Below are 14755 nucleotides of genomic sequence, written 5' to 3'. Positions count from 1 at the left end.
ACTTTAACCTGGTGTTGTGAGACTTCTTACTGTGTTTACCCCAGTCCAACACCGGCATCTCCACATCTTAAATTCCGTCTGCCCCCAGTCGCCCAGTCCACAACCTCTTTATGTCCTTTTGGAGAGAAGGGATCCACTGCCAGTGATGTTTGGGGTCTGCCAGTTCTGAGTGCAGGGGCAGGAGGTGGCAGAAGCCCCTGAAACTTCTGTGGGTAAGCGGTGGGAGGGAGGGTGGTTATTGCACATTCTAATGGGGGCCATCCTTCAAACATGGCACGGCGACCTCGGTGCTGCCGGGCTTTGCAGTGTATTGCGGAGCCCCCCTCTACCCCTTGTATGATGGCATGATGGTTTATTTGACAGAGTGGGGTGAGATGTGGGGAGAAATCTGGTGTTTTTCCTTCCAGAAGCAACACTTTGTAAAATTCTGATACAATCGCCTCTAGAGCAGCATTGACTCAAGTGCATTGATGTGTAGCCAGGAATGTGTATGGAATCATGGTTACACACATTAAAATCTAATCACACAAACACTTCCCCAAGGCTAGATTTGTACCTCGGACAGGCAGGAGAAGCTGGTAGTTCTGACTGGGATCATGCTAAATGGGTGGCAGGCAGAGTGAACCCAACCATTAGCACCATTGCCAAATAGCCAAGCTCTACAGCAGCCTCTGTTGATTGATGTGAATCGAATATTGTGCTTGTCCCTGCAGCTCAGTGACGTCATTGTCAGCACCGCAGGGACGGCCGTGCAGATATACTTCCTCCAGAACCTGCTGCTACGAGGGAAACCATTGCTGTTTGTCGGGCCCACGGGCTCGGGGAAGACGGCTATCACAAGCAGTTTCCTGCGGCGACTCCCGGCTGAAAAATACACCATCTGTCAGATCAACTTCACAGCACAGAGCTCCGCCAGCCAGACCCAAGACATCGTCCTAACACGACTTGAAAAGTAGGCCAAGTTTCGTCAAACCGTCAGCTTTAATTAGGAATGCGATATCATTGGACAGCAGCTTCCATCGGCCGTCCCTGAGGAGCTCACTTCTCTCAGGAGCTGCTTCGGAGCAAGAATGTGGTTGTTTTGTTTGAACTTTGCTGCATTTTAATTTTTTTTCACTGCAGAAGCATGGTTACAATTGGGACAAATTCACAGATGATTGACCAGCCAACTGGGGAAAGCAGCCTTTGAGCTTCGAGAAAGCTGACAGCTCTCAAACAGCTCTGAATATAGACAGGGGTCAGAGTCAGAGTCCACTGGGGCCTCGGCTTGTTATACCCTGAGCTTCAGTACAACCCCACGCGCCTGAAAGAGAAACAGCAACAAGAGGCGACTCGAGTTCATAAAGAGTGAGATTGACCGCTCTGATTGGACTGTTCCCGGAGGCTTTGTCACATGACCTCCTGCCCCCTCTCTCCCACCATTGGTTACTGAATCCCGCCCATCCTTATACATCGTTTTCCCTGGCCAATCAAAACACCCACACATCCAATTGGATAATTCTCTCAGTTCACCTGCTTTTCTTTCCGAACTTCAGCGTTTGTGGAATGTTCGTAGATCAAAGGTTTTCAGTAAAAACAGAAGAAACATCAGTTGTTTTGAACGTTGCGGTGTTCCTGAGATTCATCCTCAAATCCCAGAGGATTCAGATGAATCCTGAAGGATTGACAACTCTGTTGAAGAGGAATGTTGCTGCTGAGTAATTTTTTATGGGGCATATTACCACACAGGATCATCTTATTCCCAAATCCTGATTTGGTGCATTTAATATTTGCAAGTGGTCCAGTTCTGAGATAAGAGATTAATCCCAGTGCAGTGATCCTGGAGCTGATGAGAGTTAGAAGACAGAGCAGGAGCATAAGATTAAATAGGAGAGAGGATAGGTTGGGGAGAGTGAAAGAGTTTAAAGATGTTAGTTTATTTATTATTACATTATTACTTGGGTGGCACGGTAGCACAGTGGGTTAGCGCTGCTGCTTCACAGCTCCAGGGACCTGGGTTCGATTCCCAGCTCGGGTCACTGTCTGTGTGGAGTTTGCACATTCTCCTCATGTCTGCGTGGGTTTCCTCCGGGTGCTCCAGTTTCCTCCCACAGTCCAAAGATGTGTGGGTTAGGTTGATTGGCCATGCTAAAATTGCCCCTTAGTGTCCTGAGATGTGTAGGTTAGAGGGATTAGCGGGTAAATGTGTAGAGATATGGGGGTAGGGCCTGGGTGGGATTGTGGTCAGTGCAGATTCGATGGGCCGAAGGGCCTCCTTCTGCACTGTAGGGTTCTATGTTCTACATAAAGGGCAAAAGAGTAACTCAGGGGAGAGTAGGGCCTCATAAGGATCAATCTATGTGCAGATCTACAAGGGATGGATGAGATCCGAAATGAATATTTCTCATCAGTATTTACTGTTGAGAAAAGCATGGATGTTCGGGAATTTGGGGAAATAAATAGTGATGTCTTGAGGATTGTACATATTACAGAGAAGGAGGTGCTGGAAGTCTTAAAGCACATCAAGGTAGATAAACCTGATGAAGTGTATTCCAGGACATTATGGGAGGCTAGGGAGGAAATTGTGGGTCCCCGAGCTGAGATGTTTGAATCTTCAATAGTCACGGGTGAGGTGCTTGAAGATTGGAGGGTGGGAAATGTTGTGCCTTTGTTTAAAAAGGGCTGCAGGGAAAAGTCTGGGAATTACAGGCCAGTGAGCCTCACATCTGTGGTGGGTAAATTGTTAGAAGGTATTTTGAGAGACAGGATCTACAGGCATTTAGAGACACAAGGACTGATTAGGGACAGTCATCATGGCTTTGTGAGTGGAAAATCATGTCTCACAAATTTGATTGAGTTTTTCGAAGGGGTGACCAAGAAGGTAGATGAGGGCAGTGTAGTTGATGTTGTCTACATGGACTTTAGCAAGGCCTTTGACAAGGTACCGCATGGTAGGTTGTTGCATAAGGTTAAATCTCATGGGATCCAGGGTAAGGTATCTAAATGGAAACAAAATTGGCTTCTTGACAGAAGCCAGAGGGTGGTTGTAGAGAGTTGTTTTTCAAACTGGAGGCCTGTGACCAGCGGTGTGCCTCAGGGATCAGTGCTGGGTCCACTGTTATTTGTCATTTATATTAATGATTTGGATGAGAATATGGGGGGCATGGTTAGTAAGTTTGCAGATGACACCAAGATTGGTGGCATAGTGGACAGTGAGGAAAGTTATCTCCAATTGCAACGGGATCTTGATCAATTGGGGCCACTGGGCTGATGAATAGCAGATGGAGTTTAATTTAGACAAATGCGAGGCGATACATTTTGGTCGATTGAACCAGGGCAGGATTTACTCAGTTAATGGTAGGGCGTTGGGGAGAGTTACAGAACAGAGAGATCTAGGGGTACAGGTTCATAGCTCCTTGAAAGTGGAGTCACAGGTGGACAGAGTGGTGAAGAAGGCATTCGGCATGCTTGGTTTCATCGGTCAGAACATTGAATACAGGAGTTGGGACATCTTGTTGAAGTTGTACAAGACATTGGGAAGGCCACACTTGGAATACTGTGTACAGTTCTGGTCACCCTATTATAGAAAGGATATTATTAAACTAGAAAGAGTGCAGAAAGGATTTACTAGGATGCTACCGGGACTTGATGGATTGAGTTATAAGGAGAGGCTGGATAAACTGGGACTTTTTCTCTGAAGTGTAGGAGGCTGAGGGGTGATCTTATAGAGGTCTGTAAAATAATGAGGGGCACAGATCAGCTAGATAGTCAATATCTTTTCCCAAAGGTAGGGGAGTCTAAAACTAGAGGGCATAGGTTTATGGGGAGAGGGGAGAGATACAAAAGTGTTTAGAGGGGCAATTTTTTCACACAGAGGGTGGTGAGTGTCTGGAACGAGCTGCCAGAGGTAGTAGTAGAGGCGGGTACAATTTTGTCTTTTAAAAAGCATTTAGACAATTACATGGGTACAATGGGTATAGAGGGATATGGGCCAAATGCGGGCAATTGGGGTTAGTTTTGGAGTTTAATAAAAAGGGTGGCATGGACAAGTTGGGCCAAAGGGCCTGTTTCCATGCTGTAAACCTCTCTGACTATCTTTCTATTTGTGTCACAAATAGGCTTACATTAACACTGCAATGAAGTTACTCTGAAAATCCCCTAGTCACCATACTCTGGCACTTGGTCAAGTACACTGAGGGAGAATTTAGCACGGCCAATGCAGCTAACCAACACATACTTGGGGCTGTGGGAAGAAACTGGAGCACCAGAGGAAACCCACACAGACATGGAGAGAACGTGCAAATTCCACACAGCCAGTGACCCCAGCCAGGGGTTGAACCTGGAAGAGGGAGTGAAATAGAGAGAAAGAGAGAGAGCTGCACCCTTGATATCCTGACTGTGGCCATTCCCAATTGACAGGAATATTCATTGTGAACGGAGCTAGTTTGTAGATTTGTGAGATGGTCAATTATTTTCTCTATTTGGATGATAAAGTATTTGTATCATTCTAATCACCAGGCGTAAGAAACCTGCCTGTGGGAGCCAGCTGGAGAAAAGTGTTTGTGTTTTTGTTGATGACCTCAATATGCCAACGAAGGAGAAATACGGAGCACAGCCTCCTGTTGAACTGCTCCGACAGTGCATCGATCACGGCTACTGGTTTGACCGGTGAGTTCATTGTTACCCTGGACCCTGAGAGGAGGTGATGTCGAGGGAATGTTGACCACGACACAGGGAGTAACTCCCCCTGGTTTCGGGGCAGCACGGTGGCACAGTGGTTAGCACTGCTGCCTCACAGCGCCAGGGATCCGGGTTCGAATCCTGGCTCGGGTCACTGTCTGTGTGGGGTTTGTACATTCTCCCCATGTCTGTGTGGGTTTCCTCCAGTTTGCCCCCACAGTCTAAACGACATCACTGCACTCCAGCCCAGAGCAGTTGCTTTTACTCTAAATCTCAGCTCAGTTGTCTTAAATAACATTTACCTCAGCATCTTTGCTTGTTTAAATTTCGATAGTTTCTATAGGACCATAAGATATAGGAGCAGAACTAGGCCACTCGGCCCATCGAGTCCACTCTGCCATTCAATCATGGTTGATGTTTCTCTCATCCCCATTCTCCTGTCTTTTGCCATAACCCCTGATCCTCTTATTAGGGTGGGGGGCAGCAGGCAGTGTGGGGGGGGAGCGGGCAGTGTGGGGGGGGCAGCGGACAGTGTGGGGGGGCAGCAGACAGTGTGGGGGGGGAGCGGGCAGAATGTGGGGCAGTAGGCAGTGTGGGGGGACAGCAAGCAGGGTTGGGGTAAGCGGGCAGGGTGGAGGGGGCCACAGGCAGGGAGGGGGGCAGCGGGAAGGGTTGGGGGCAGTGGGCAGGGTGGAGGGGGCAGCAGGCAGAGTGGGGGGCAGCGGGCAGGGTGGGGGGCAGTGGGCAGGGTTGGGGAGAGGGTTGGCCATAGCTGGAAGAGGGTCCAGCCCCGTGCTGCTGGTGTTCATTCGATGCCAACACTCACTGTCTAACCAGCTGAGCTGCAGTGTGTGATTCTAGGGTAGGTGTACACGGGGTTAGTGATCGTTTCTGGATTATCTCAGTGTGTGGTGCTGGATCTGGAGTGAAACTATCCATTGTGTGATTACAGGAAGGACACGGCCATTCTGCCCCTCTACGGGATGTCCATAGTGGCAGCGATGGCCCCACCTGGTGGTGGGAGGCAGGCTGTCACTCCGCGCTGTCTCCGTCACTTCAACATCATCAGCACAGAACCTTTCAGTGAAGGAACGATCAAAACCATCTTCCAACAGGTGATGGACTGGCACTTCAGGACGGGGTTTGACATCTCCCTGAAAAGATATTCCAGGGTAAGATTAGAATCGAATCCCACTCGGGAAGCTGAAGGTGGATAATTAAGCTGCAGCATTAACCTGTCAAATAGAATTTCATTCCATTTCCTTCATCCGGCAAGATTCGCAATGGCTTCTAAATGCAGATCAGCGCACAAACATTGTGGTTTCTCAGGCTGTGGGGTTTCTCTATCTGCAAATCTTGTCCCTTGAGTGAGGTTGAGAAAAGTTAAAGTTTATTTATTTGCCACAAATCAGGTTTACATTAACACTGCAGTGAAGTTACTGTGAAAATCCCCAAGCTGCCACATTCCGGTGCCTGTTCAGGTCAATGCGCCCTAACCAGCAGGTCTTTTAAACTGTGGGGGCAAGCCGGAGGAAACCCATGCAGACACTAGGAGAATGTACAAACCCCACACAGACAGTGACCCGAGCCAGGATTCGAACCCGGATCCCTGGCGCTGTGAGGCAGCAGTGCTAACCACTGTGCCACCGTGCTGCCCCAGAACCATTTGGAAGAGGAGCAGGGGAGTTACTCCCTGTGTCGTGGTCAACATTCATCCCTCGACATCACAAAGACAAGTGATGTGATTGTTAGCTGTTGATCAGATTTCACTATGTGTAAATTGGCTCTGTGTTTGTGACATTACAACATCAGAAATATTTCATAGAACATAGAACACTACAGCACAAACAGGCCCTTCGGCCCACAAGTTGTGCCGATCACATCCATACCTACCAGGCCATAGAACTATCTGTAACTCCCAATCCCATTAAATCCCATATACTCATCCAGAAGTCTTTTAAAAGACCCCAGCGAGTTCGCCTCCACCACCACCAACAGCAGCCGATTCCACTCACTCACCACCCTCTGAGTGAAAAACTTACCCCTGACATCTCCTCTGTACCTGCTTCCCAGCACCTTAAACCTGTGTCCTCTCGTAGCGACCATTTCAGCCCTGGGAAATAGCCTCCGAGAATCCACCCTATCTATTCCTCTCAACATTTTATAACCCTCTATCAGGTCGCCTCTCAACCTTCGTCTCTCCAGGGAGAAGAGTCCCAGCTCCCTCAACCTATCTTCATAAGGCATGCCTCCCAATCCAGGCAACATCCTTGTAAATCTCCTCTGCACCCTCTCAATAGCTTCCACATCCTTCCTGTAGTGAGGCGACCAGAACTGCGCACAGTACTCCAAGTGGACTGAAAGGCCCTTTAACACAATCTGGGGTTTTAAAAGGTGCCATCTTTCTTTTGGCAACAGCAGTTTAACCTGAGAAGTCTGTAGCCGATGTTAATGGACTGAGAGACTCCAATGTTGACATTGTAAAGTTATCGAAATTGCAGATATAAAAACCTTCCTGTGTATTCTTTACTCCTGTACAGATTTTGGTCTGGGCTACCACTGATGTGTATCTCCAAGCACTGCAAACGTTTCTTCCCACACCGTGCAAATCACACTACATATTTAATCTGCGGGATTTCTCCAGAGTCATTCAGGTAATGCAATCTCGGAACAATTAGCATTGAAACGACACTAATTACACTGGACAAGACTCTGTCAATTATCACATTCAGCTCAGCCACAATCTTTTTTCTTGAATTTGTGCAGGGTTTACTGCTGTTAAAATCGGACTGTATCCCTCATGGAATTGAAGGAGATCATAAACTAATGCGTCTCTGGATTCATGAGATCTATCGTGTCTTCTGTGATCGATTAGTCGACACTTACGACAGAAAACTATTCTTTCACATTGTAAAGGTTTGTAGAATTATACTGATCACTGCATGGATTTGGGCCAGTATCTGTGGGAGTTTGCACATTCTCCCCGTGCTTGCGTGGGTTTTCTCCGGGTGCTCCGGTTTCCTCCCACACCCCAAAAACATGGTCTTAGGCTGATTGGTGTTAACAAATTGTCCCTAAATTAGTCTCCCCTCAACCTGGTTATGGTTCCTTTATTGTGGAGTCCAATAGGTGCAGACAAAGGTCATGGGAACTCACGATGGTGGCGCAGCCTTGTTGGGCTGAGGGGCCTGTTTCCCGTGCTCTGTTGTTCTTTGTTCTTTGATTTGTTGTTAATATTTACTGTAAAGGCCTGTAAAGAATCATAGAACTCCTGCAGTGCAGAATGAGGCCATTCAGCCCATCGAGTCTGCACCAATTTACCCAGGCCGACCCCACAACCCTGCATATTTACCATGGATAATCCACTAACCTGCACATCTTTGGACTGTGGGAGGAAACTGGAGCACCCGGGGGAAACCCACGCAGACACGAAGAGAATGTGCAAACTCCACACAGACAGTGACCCGAGCCAGGAATCGAATCCAGGGCCCTGGCAATGTGAGGCAGCAGTGCTAACCACTGTGCCGCCCTTTTCATCTGCTACCTTTTCACTTTTAGCCCTCAGTTGATCAATATATTGTAGCTTTCCTCCACAACCTGCTAAATGAAGCTTCTTGCTGCATCTACAGTTGGAATTCTTCCATCTTTAATCAGTTACACTTCAGTAATATTATTCATCTATAATTTCCTTTCTCACTGACCCCCCCCACCATCCCCTCAGAAACACCAGTGAGCCAGAGCCTTGCATTTGGAAATATAAAGTGCGGGACATCACAGGCACAGGATCTCTCTGTGACGATATTCTCCGACATCTCAGCAAAACTGTTTGTCGCCGAGATCCGCAGGTGAAAGGTCAAACTCTGCTGATGTTTGTTTCTTTTAACAGAATGTAGTGCAGACACAGTTCAAGGAAAAAATCAGCAACCTTTTCAGCAATACTGTGATAGGGAGAGATCTGAGTGATGACGACATCCGCAATCTGTTCTTTGGTGATTACATGTCACCGAAAACCAGTGAGAAGCGGAAGAAGGTGTATGATGAAATCACGGATATGAACAAGCTGAAGAAAGTAAGTATTGGGGCTAGCGTGGCAGCAATAAACATTCTCTGCAACGTCATACAGAGAGGTGATGGTCCAGTGGTGTTAGACTATCAATCCAGAAACTCAGCTAATGTTCTGGGGACCCGGGTTCGGACCCTGCCACGGCAGTGGTGGAGTCTGAATTCAATAAAAAAAATCTGGCATCTACTGATGATCTTGAAACCATTGTCAATTATCGGGGAAAACCCTCCCGGTTCATTAATGCCGTTTAGGGAAGGAAATCTGCTGTCCTTACCCGGTCTGGCCTACATGTGACTCCAGAACCACAGCAACGTGGGTTGCTCTCCAAGGGCAACTAGGGATAGAACATAGAACATAGAACATAGAACATTACAGCGCAGAACAGGCCCTTCGGCCCACGATGTTGCGCCGACCAGTTACAAAAACAATGACCCACTAGCCTATACCAATCCCTTTTCGTCCATAAACCTATCCAGAGATCTCTTAAACGCCCCCAAACTAGACGCATTTACAACTGCAGCAGGCAGGGCATTCCAATCCCTCACCACCCGCTGGGTAAAGAACCTACCCCTGACATCCGTCCTGTAGCTACCCCCCCTTAATTTAAAGCCATGCCCCCTCGTGCTAGCTTTCTCCATCCGAGGAAAAAGGCTATCACTATCCACCCTATCTAAACCTCTAATCATCTTATATGTTTCAATAAGATCCCCTCTTAGCCGCCTTCTTTCCAACGAAAACAACCCTAGATCCCTCAGTCTCTCCTCATAGGACCTCCCCACCATACCAGGCAACATCCTAGTAAACCTCCTCTGCACCCTCTCCAACGCCTCCACATCCTTCTTGTAATGCGGGGACCAGAACTGCACACAGTACTCCAAGTGCGGCCGCACTAGAGTAGTGTACAGTTGCAACATTACACTGCGACTCCTAAATTCAATCCCCCTACCAATAAACGCCAAGACACCGTACGCCTTCTTGACAACCTTATCTACTTGATTCCCAACTTTCAGGGATCTATGTACACACACACCTAGATCCCTCTGTTCATCCACACTATTCAAAGTCCTCCCGTTAGCCCTATACTCGACACATCTGTTGCTCCTACCAAAGTGAATTACCTCACACTTCTCCGCATTAAATTCCATCCGCCACCTCTCGGCCCAGCTCTGCAACCTATCTAAGTCTCCCTGCAGACTATGACACCCTTCCTCACAATCTACCACACCTCCAACTTTGGTGTCATCAGCAAATTTACTAATCCACCCAACTATACCCTCATCCAGATCATTAATAAAAATTACAAACAACAGTGGCCCCAAAACAGATCCCTGAGGCACACCACTCGTAACTGCACTCCATGATGAATATTTACCATCCACCACCACCCTCTGTCTCCTATCTGATAGCCAATTCATGATCCAACTTCCTAGATTACCCACAATCCCATACATCTGCATTTTCTGCAGAAGCCTACCATGGTGAACCTTATCGAACGCCTTACTAAAATCCATGTATACCACGTCAACTGCCTTACCCCCATCCACCTCTTTGGTCACCTTCTCAAAAAACTCAATAAGGTTAGTAAGGCACGACCTACCTGCTACAAAACCATGCTGACTATTTCTAATCAATTCATTACACTCCAAATAACTATAAATCCTATCCCTAATAATTTTTTCTAAAACCTTGCCCACAACAGAAGTAAGACTCACCGGTCTATAATTCCCGGCAAAGTCTCTGTTCCCCTTCTTAAACAATGGGACAACATTCGCTATCCTCCAATCCTCCGGGACTACACCAGAGACCAATGACGACCTGAAGATCTGAGCCAGAGGCTCTGCAATCACCTCTCTAGCCTCCCAGAGAATCCTAGGGTAGATCCCATCCGGACCAGGGGACTTATCTATTTTCAGCCCCTCAAGAATTTCCAGCACATCCTCTTTATCAACCGTAATACTGTCTATTTTACACCCCTGCAACCCAATGTCCTCCTCAGCTATATTCATGTCCCCCTGCGTGAACACCGAAGAGAAATATTGGTTCAATACTTCTCCAATCTCCTCCGGTTCCACACACAACTTCCCCCTGCTGTCTGTAACTGGCCCTAATCTTGCCCTGACCAACCTTCTGTTCTTGACATACTTATAGAACGCCTTAGGATTCTCCTTAATCCTATCAGCCAAAGTCTTCTCATGTCCTCTTTTAGCCCTTCTCAACTCACTCTTCAACTCCCTCCTAGCCAATCTAAAGCTTTCTAGTGCACTATCTGAGCCCTCCAATCTCATCCGAACATAAGCCTCCTTTTTCTTTTTAACCATCGACTCAACTCTTTTAGTGCACCACGGTTCCCTAGATCTACCAAATCCACCATGCCTGACAGGGACATACCTATCAAGGACTCGCAGTAGCTGCTCCTTGAAAAAACTCCACATTTCAGACGTTCCCAGTCCCTGTAATCCCCTAATCCAATCCATGCTTCCTAATTCACTCCTGATAGCCTCATAATCGCCCTTACCCCAGCTAAAATTGCTGACCCGAGGTTCATGCCTATCTCTTCCCATCACTAAGGTGAACGTAACCGAATTGTGGTCACTATCACCAAAATGCACACCAACTTCCAAGTCTAGCACCTGGTCTGGCTCATTTCCCAGCACCAAATCCAATATAGCCTCACCTCTAGTTGGCCTGTCTACATACTGAGACAAAAAACCTTCCTGCACGCTTTGTACAAACACTGACCCCTCTAGCGAGCTAGAACTATAGCAACTCCAATCAATATTCGTAAAGTTAAAGTCCCCCATAACAATTACCCTATTACTTTCACTCCTAACCAGGATTGTCTCCGCAATCCTTTCCTCAACCTCTCTAGAACTTTTAGGAGGTCTATAAAAGACTCCCAACAGGGTGACCTCTCCTCTCCTATTTCTAATCTCCGCCCATACTACCTCAACTGACAAGTCCTCATCAAACTTTCTCTCCGACACTGTGATACAGTCCTTGACTAGCAATGCTACCCCACCCCCCCCTTCTACCTTCTTCTCTACTCCGACTAAAGCATTTGTACCCCGGAACCTGCAACATCCATTCCTGACCCTGCTCTATCCATGTCTCAGAAATGGCCACAACATCAAAGTCCCAGGTACTGATCCACGCTGCAAGTTCATCCACTTTATTGCGAATACTCCTCGCATTAAAGTACACGCATTTCAAACCCTGCTCCGCCCCACCCCCACTATGCCGTGCCCTGCATTCCCCAACTATGCCCCCCTCACTTTCACCCCCTTTCCTCACTATCCCTCCCCCCCTCCGAATCAGTTTAAACCTTCCTGCATCGCTTTTGCAAATTTACCCCCCAGGATATTGATTCCCCTCTGGTTCAGGTGTAGACCATCCCTCTTATAGAGGTCCCACCTTCCCCAGAATGAGCCCCAATTGCTCAAGTACCTGAACCCCTCCCTCCTGCACCATCCCCTCAGCCACGAGTTCAAACTTTCCCTCTCCCTATTCCTCTCTAAACTATCCCGTGGCACAGGCAAGAGTCCAGATATAACTACTCTTTCTGACTTCGCCTTGAGTTTCCACCCCAACTCCATAAATCTTTGCTTAATATCCCCTTCCCTTAATCTCCCTATGTCATGTGTCCCCACATGAACTATAACTTGGGGTTGATCTCCCTCTCCCCTAAGAGTCCTGAATACTCTGTCCGATACATCCTGGACCCCAGCCCCTGGTAGGCAACACACCAGCCCAGAGTCCCTACCCTTACCTCCAACTCTCCTATCCGTCCCCATAACTGTGGAGTCCCCAGTCACGAGGCCCAATCTCTTACCCCTAACCACCTGAGGCTTGCCAATAGGCTCACCCCCAGAGACCTGCTCCCTTTGGCTATCCCCAGTTGATTTCTCCTCAACTGTAGCCTCCAGGACCGAGAACCTATTTTGGAGGGGAACAGCCCCAGGGGATTGTCCCCCCAACTGCTTTTTGCCCCTCTTCCTGGCAGTGACCCAAGACTTATTCCTAGGAGTGACTATCTCCTTATAACTCCTTTCTATGTCCTGCTCCACTTCCCGAATTATACGGAGCTCCTCTAATTCCCCTTCCAGCTCCTTTACACGCTCCTCCAGAAACTGCAATCTAACACACTTCCCACAAGTAAAATCACCTGAAACACTGTGGGAGTCCCTCACTACATACATCCCACAGGAGATGCAGCTTACAGCCTGAACTGCCATCCCTGAATCAATTACCAGCAGAAAAGTAAAAATATAAAAAAAAACTTCCCTCACACTTATAATTAGGTTAGAGGAGGTGGAAGGGTGGGATTCTCTACCAGTGTAGAGAATCGGGAATCCTCTCTGCACTAATTTATAGTGTTAGGGGCACGAGAAAAAAAAACTACAACTACCGGTAAGCGTCCTAGTGACGACTTCCGGTTTCTAACTAATTTTAAAAAAAACCGCCGAAACTCGCGACTTAACACTAAAAATAAAAAGTTAAACGGAATAAACAGAAAAATATACCTTATTTTTGCCTCCTCGCACGCCCAAAAATCGCTGCCTCTCGACTCAGCTCCACAGGAACAATGAGGCCGAGACACGGAGGTAGGTGCTTTTAAACCCGAAAAAAAAACTACAACTACCGGTAAGCGTCCTAGTGACGACTTCCGGTTTCTAACTAATTTAAAAAAAACCGCCGAAACTCGCGACTTAACACTAAAAATAAAAAGTTAAACGGAATAAACAGAAAAATATACCTTATTTTTGCCTCCTCGCACGCTCAAAAATCGCTGCCTCTCGACTCAGCTCCACAGGAACAATGAGGTAATAAATGGGTAATAAATACTGACAAACCAGCGATGCCTATGTCCCATGAATGAATAAAAAAAAGACAGTGATAAACATGCTCTGTAACATCATACACAGTGCTTTATACTGACCTGTTACACTGGATGTTGAACCCTTGCCCTTGTCTCCCTGATACAGACTATTGAATGCTATCTCACTGAGTTCAACCGAAACAGTAAGGCTCCCATGGACCTGGTGATGTTCAGTTTTGCCATTGAGCACATCTCACGGATCAGCAGAATTCTCAAACAGCCAAATGGGCATGGCCTGCTAATAGGTGAGTCTCACGATGACAACACACAGAGTTTAATTAATTCTTTCATGGCACGTGTAGATTTTAAATACCTCTCTCCCAAATATCAAAATGGAATTGAATAAATACCCAAAGGAGAAACTCTCCTGGCCGTAGAGAGAACACAGGGATAGTTGGATAATCCAACAAAGAGTCAATATCTGAACAATAGATGAATGGTCTCCTGTGCAGGATCGTTTCACTCCAGATTATAAAGATTTAATTGATTTGATTTGGTTTATTATTGTCACATGCAGTAGTGAAAAGTATTGTTCCTTGTGCGCTATGAAAACAAAGCATACCGCTCACAGAGAAGGAAACAGATTGCAGAGTGTGGTGTTACAGTCATAGCGAGGGTGTAGAGAAAGATAAACTTAATGTGAGGTGGGTCCATTCAAAAGTCTGACAGTAGCAGGGAAGAAGCTGTTCTTGAGTCGGTCGGTATGTGACCTCAGGCTTTTGTATCTTTTTCCCGAAGGAAGAAGGTGGGAGAGAGAATGTCCGGGGTGTATCAGGTCTTTAATTATCCTGGCTGCTTTGCCGAGGCAGCAGGAAGTGTAGACAGAGTCAATGGATGGGAGACTGATTTGTGTGATGGACTGGGCTACATTTGTGACTTCTTGTAGTTCCTTGTGGTCTTGGGCAGAGCAGGAGCCCAGACCAATCTGTGATCCAACCAGAAAGGATGCTTTCTATGGGGCATCTGTAAAAGTTGGTGAGAGTCGTAGCGGGCATGCCAAATTTCCTTAGTCTTCTGAGAAATTGGTGGGTCTTTCTTAACTATAGTGTCAGCTTGGGGGGGGGATCCAGGACAGGTTGTTGGTGATCTGGGCATCTAAAAACTTGAAGTTCTCGACCCTTTCTACTTCATCCCCATTGATGTAGACGCGGGCATGT

General features: G+C 47.1%; 1 protein-coding gene across 1 annotated transcript in view; it reads left to right on the top strand.

The window, feature by feature from the left end:
• The window catches only part of LOC145355578 (dynein axonemal heavy chain 3-like), a 507454-nt gene that overhangs the window by 363142 nt on the left and 129557 nt on the right, over positions 1 to 14755 (top strand). The window contains 7 exon segments of the mRNA XM_080207828.1: positions 714 to 952; positions 4498 to 4647; positions 5612 to 5831; positions 7200 to 7313; positions 7426 to 7575; positions 8546 to 8728; positions 13705 to 13843. Of these exon segments, the coding sequence (XP_080063954.1) occupies positions 714 to 952; positions 4498 to 4647; positions 5612 to 5831; positions 7200 to 7313; positions 7426 to 7575; positions 8546 to 8728; positions 13705 to 13843 (1195 nt within the window).

The sequence above is a fragment of the Carcharhinus amblyrhynchos genome, chromosome 19, assembly GCF_965287045.1.
Source record: "Carcharhinus amblyrhynchos chromosome 19, sCarAmb.v2.hapA, whole genome shotgun sequence".
Lineage (NCBI taxonomy): Eukaryota > Metazoa > Chordata > Chondrichthyes > Carcharhiniformes > Carcharhinidae > Carcharhinus > Carcharhinus amblyrhynchos.
This window is presented reverse-complemented; position numbering and strand designations above follow the sequence as displayed.